Source organism: Halyomorpha halys, unplaced genomic scaffold (assembly GCF_000696795.3).
Source record: "Halyomorpha halys isolate HHAL.00 unplaced genomic scaffold, Hhal_1.1 Scaffold18.1, whole genome shotgun sequence".
Classification (NCBI taxonomy): Eukaryota; Metazoa; Arthropoda; class Insecta; order Hemiptera; family Pentatomidae; genus Halyomorpha; species Halyomorpha halys.
The window spans coordinates 2,642,953-2,648,802 of record NW_027114407.1 but is presented as its reverse complement, the minus strand read 5'-3'; the positions used below and the strand labels follow the sequence as shown (position 1 = coordinate 2,648,802).

Here is a 5,850-nt window from a genome sequence, read left to right as displayed (position 1 = left end):
TCATGTGTAAAACATAAAATAGTAAGACTGGTGCAAGTCCTTTGTGAGATGACAGCATGTACCTGCCTAAGTGTCAGCCCTTGCTATTGATATAGGATACTAAGGGCTTGAAAGGCTGTTAGAAGGGTCTCTGGGCCTTCTTTGAACCTAGTCGTTTTTATTGAGTTCCTTTTTCTATAAAATTGTAGGAGAATGTGGACATGTGCAACCATATGTCTAAAGTGACATAGGTTCAGTTGGGCAAGGGGCAATTGTTTAAATTTATAATACCGGTTCCTTAACACGGGTAAAGTGTGTTTAATTTTGACCTAATCTTGCCTCTGGGCTATTAAACGCCCTCGAGAAGTACTGCGTGTATGACGTTAGCTTTCAGTGGATCAGTAGATTCTATTGGAATCTTTATTAATTCAAATGATACATTTATCTATATCACAAAGTCTTATATAGTTGTTACATGTTACATTTGAGGTATTTACAATGAATAGTACAAATATAAATATACGGCGTTTGCGTTTGCTACCAGTGGTAGTTCCTGTTTTAGCTGGTAGGTTGCGTCATACTGGGCAATAGCGGTTTCAGCGACTGTAATAGTTACAGTTTAGATCAGCAGGTAGCTTGTCTCTACACCATAACATATTAATTTCTCCGAAATACAAAATTCCATCATTTCTATAATATTTATATTGTAAGGGTTTCTTTTCCCTGTACAGCGGTCTCTTAAGTGTAACTCTTCCCTTCTTGCCATGGTTGAGCCCATTAATAATTTTCACTACCAAATGGAATCAACAATGAGGCCAGGATAACCAAGCTAAGCAACATCAAGAGTGGTCAGTCATCGGGTGGGTGATCGTCCGAAATGGGTGCTCCCTCGTTCCAGAAGACGAATTCATTTTCAATAAAAAATTGAGGAAGAGGACGAACCTCAAGCCAATATATTAACTGACCGAGAAATGGAGGAACACGTGGAAGAGATCAGAGATGAAGAAGGTGTACCAATCGGGACAGCAATGCAATTATTGAAGCCTATTGAACTAGGCCCATTGGAGCAACCCTAGTTCTTGGATATTCCCAGTGAAGCGTCACATTCAGAATTTAATCAACTTTAAAATTCATGAAACATGGAAAGTTCAAAATATAAGGGATGGGACTTATAAAAATCTGAAACTGTGCAAGGACAACATGTAATTTAGTTTACCTTGTTGCATTAATGTCAAGATCCGATGAGCCAAATTATATTTCAATATCGATTCCCCATGGCCAGTGGAAGAGACAGCACCAATTTCATCATCACTGTACCCTCCAGAACCTGGAATGCGAAGGAAGCAAATCAGGTGATATATTAACTTTAATACTGATGAAATGCAATCACTACAAACCTCTTAAATATTTAACAATAGTTTTTTTTATATGTTTTTCTACTATAGTTAATTTTTTTTTTTCATACCCTCCTGTGAAGATTTTAGTGGGTATTTGGTACGTACATATAGGCGGTATGCTGGGTGTGAAGGATACCTTGGATTGTTAATAAGCAATCAATTACATTTATAATTGTTCTATAGAAAATATTCAAATAAATAAATGAGTTTTTTGACATAATTTTAGTTACTTACCTAATCTGACAGACCATTCAGAACAAAGAGAAAGTGATATAACAATGAACAGAACCTCAGTGCCTTACTAAGCCAGAGAGCCAACAACAATTAAATTTCAAAAAAATACATAAGCATGGTAAGATAATGAGGAGAGGAAACCTTAGGAAAAACTTAAATAGTATTCATAGTTATTTATTTGAAAATAAACCGTAAAAGTTTAATAAACGGTCCAGGTAAATAATGAGACCTTATTTCATCAAAAATACATAAATTTAATTAGTAACAGATAATACAAGTGAATTAATATATATTTTTTTACTTCAACTTTCCAATATATGAAATATTTAGGAAGGAAAAGTGTGGGAGCGGGTGGCTCAGTGATAAGGCCATATGCTACTAACTCCAAGGACCTGGATTCGAACCCGACTGTGGCAGATAATTATTTTCTGTTTAACTGTAACCGTAAGTTTTTAGATAAAATCGACTAACTGGAAGAATATTCAATAAAGAATCGATTTTTCATTTTTTCTCGAAAATGATTCGAAAAATTTGGATTAAAATCGGCATCTCAATGTACAATTAAATGTTCTTTAATATTGGCTAGGACTTACCATTATTAAAATAGTCTGAAAGAGTTTAAATAACGAATTTTTAAAAAATCTTTCCCAAAAGTACCTTTAATTTAGTTTATTTGAAAAAAATAATAATTTTTGTCAGCAATAATAAACAACGGATAAATGCAAAACATTTTTTTTTTCGAAAATCACAACAAATAACAATAACTTTAATACGAGCCCTCATTGTTCGCAAAACTCGCGGACGTACATGAGTTGCTAATTGAAAGTTTTGTGATTAGCGCACCGCACCAGAGTTTTTTGTTTGGTTTTTTATGGTGTTCGACATCTTTCCTACTTCATTTTACAAAACCATTCACAAAGTTTAATATTGGTTTCATATTATAAAGAACTGCCGAATAAGCCGCACCCTAATTAATGGTGATAATTTTTCCATCCATTTAATGCCGTTATCATGTTGCACCAACCTTCGTCTCTTTCAAGTGCCGTCGCCTAAGATAGACTGTGGTATGTGCCCAATTACCAAAGTGAAAATATACTTCTCGATATTTGAAGTGCTACATCTGAAAAAATCGTGACATTATTTACTAATCTCCTCGTTATTTCTATTGACTCATTGCCAGTGAGATAAACATGTATAAATCATTACGTTGGCAAATATAGACAGATGTTGCATTTGATCCTTTAAAACTCTTTCTATGTTACCAATGGAGTAAATGTTAGGAATACTGAAAAACAAACTGATAAAAAAAGCCGCTTCAGGTTTTCCTCTAATCCCCAACATGCTCTTCATCATCAACTGCTTTTTTCAATATTTCAGCAGTAAAATCTGTTTCCTGCTATTTAAAAAATATAAAAAATTGTTAATTTTATGTAAAATAAACTTTAAAATATATATTTAAAGTAAGAGGTCATTGTCCATGGACATATATTTTATTGAATTAATTTTTTTTAAATCTGTAGAGGAAGAAAAAAATAAAATGTTTAATTTCAAAAGTTTTTAATATTTAGCAATTAATATTTTTACTATTAAGAAATTGGAAAAAAGAAAGCTAAAGTGCAGTCTTATTCATATTTACATATATCTTTCATAAACATTAAAAAATCTGAAAAACCAAGTTAGAAATTTATATACTTAGATTAACGTTCTGAAGAACAGAACAAACCTCAAAAATTAAAAAATACCTTTTAATTAATAACCATGATTAGAAATAGGTATACAGATAGTAGAGTTACAAAATTATATTTTCACTGTTGACGCGGAATAAAGTTATATTTTCAAATTTTGAGTTAAAAAAAATATTCCAAATATATTGGATTTATCCATATGACACACTTTCCCAAAGAGTTTCAATTCGACCATAACTAATTTACCTACCATGACTATTTTAGTTTAGCCTGCAACGGACGTGGGTAATAACTAAACGAATAAAACTAATAAGGTAAAAGAATGACACTGAATCTCCGGACACAAGTTTCTTAAGCTCCAACTTTTATTTTAATTATTTTGGCACAAAAAGGGGATTATTTTCTTTTCCTTTAACTATTAATTAATGGTAATGACAGTCTAGAATTTGTAATTTGTTTCTAAGGTCTTATAGAGATCTGCAAGACTTTGAGACTGCAACTCCAAAAACTTAATTTTTCTGAAGTTCGGGTTTTTTTATCAAACTATTAAATGATGTTCAATGTACAAAAAGTTTGATAGTTCACCGAGATATGTCTTTTGATAACAATATTATTTATACGAAACTGGCAGTATCTTTGGGACAGCATTTGCTAACATTTTTGGAGAATGGTTTCATATTAATTCTTTATATTATAGAAATGAATGGAAATGGAGCGGGTTATGAAAATTACAGATGTGGTAATTTTACATTAAAACTCATTTCTGCTTACTAACCAATTGAACAACATGTTAAATTTAATTATGTAATTTTCATTTACTTATTTAAGCAATAACTAGCGTTAATATAAAATAAAAATGTATTTATTATAATCTTTTCATTTTCTTGAGACTGGTAATTATTGTTTAAATAAAATCAATTGTATCCAAATTAAAGTCTCAAAACATTCTTTATTTTCTCAAAAGTCCAACGTTTCGGCCAATTCGGCCATCCTCAAGGACAATCTGTCACAAAACAGCTTTTATTATTCATTAATTTTTAACAATTTTAGCAATTAAAAATATTATTATTAAATGATATTATTTAAATAAAAAAATTCTACAGGCTGTTCTACCCAGGTCAGTTTCAGCAAAAATTAAAACATAAGGGTAATATATTAATTTATAAATAAGCTATCCTTAGCTTAAGTTTAATCACCTATTTTGTCACTATTTCATGTTTTGAGACTTTAATTTGGATACAATTGATTTTATTTAAATAAGATTAAAATGTTTCAAAATCCATTTTCTGAAAGGTTCATTATAAAATGTCCATTAGCGATTTATAAATCCATAAAATAGTTTATCATTGAACGTAGGAGTTGAATGATAAATAGAAATGTATAAATTAATTATTATTATAAACCTGGAATTGGTGAATCTCCGATTCTTCCCTTATACTTCCCCGTAGTACCTCCAGTAGAGGTTCCAGAAGCAACATGGCCGGTTGAATCAACAGCGACACAACCTACAGTGCCAACATCACCTAGGGAATGGCTAAAAAAAAAAAATAGTTTATAAAAATTTTATTACCAAATAATAATTTATCTATGATGAATGCTTATTATATGATCAGAAATTTAAAAAAAAATTATTTATCGAAAATGAAATAATGAGATGATAATAGATGATCGCAGATTGATATGAAGGGATAGTCCGGGGGGATACCTGTGCCGACATTTCGTCAACCTGAATTTCAGAACTGAAAAACAAAACGAGAAATAACCTTAATTCAGAGAAAAATAAAAATAGAAAGAAAATAATGTACAATATAAATAACTAACAAACTTGGAAATATACATAACTATAAATTAAGTAGATAATAGTTAATACTAATAGAAGATAAAATATAATATTGTAGCGGTAAGAATTATACAAAGCATAGTTATTAAAAATAAGAGAGTGCTCATGTAAATAAAGAACCAAACATAGTAAAAGGTGCAGAAGAAAATTTAAATGATAAGTGATTGAAATTAACATAATCAAATTCGGAATTAATGATTAAAATTACGAATAATGAAATAAATTTAAATTAACATAATGAAATATCTGAAAGGAAATGATATATATGATACAATGGGCAAGACAGAAAACGGAATGTATGCAATAATAAATAAAAGATGCAAAGTAGTACAGATGAGTGAAAAATAATAAGCTGAAATAAACATAAAATGTCCGGGAAAGTGAATAAGGAAGAAACAAGAGGGAAGAGATGTGTGGGAGAGGAAATAAAGTAGAAATTGTTTTAAAAAGACAGAGAAACATACTGGCACTGGCGAAGTTGCCGTCTTGACTTTTGAGTGGGGACGATCTCTCCCGTTGAGAACGGGCGTATTCGCACAAAAATACGTTAAACGAAGCGGAAATAGTTACCGGCATAAATAACTACATATGAAAAACCGTTTACATAAAATAAAAAAGGTATAAGTAATTAAACTAATTTATTTATTGTTATTTACAACTGTATAAAAATATATATAACAATTAAATTTGCTGTAGGTGACATAGTGACATGATA

At 30.6% G+C, this 5,850-nt stretch overlaps 1 protein-coding gene across 1 annotated transcript in view; it reads right to left on the bottom strand.

Annotated features, from left to right (window-relative positions):
• LOC106680427 (probable isoaspartyl peptidase/L-asparaginase GA20639) overlaps positions 1-5,012 on the bottom strand; it is a 7,925-nt gene extending 2,913 nt beyond the window's left edge. Inside the window, exons 1-3 of the mRNA XM_067051602.1 lie at positions 5,001-5,012; positions 4,699-4,843; positions 1,196-1,306 (exon numbers count right to left, since the gene is read on the bottom strand). Coding sequence (XP_066907703.1) covers positions 1,196-1,306; positions 4,699-4,843; positions 5,001-5,012 — 268 coding nt within the window. The remainder of the gene's footprint in view (positions 1-1,195; positions 1,307-4,698; positions 4,844-5,000) is intronic.
• Between the last annotated feature and the right edge of the window lie 838 nt (positions 5,013-5,850).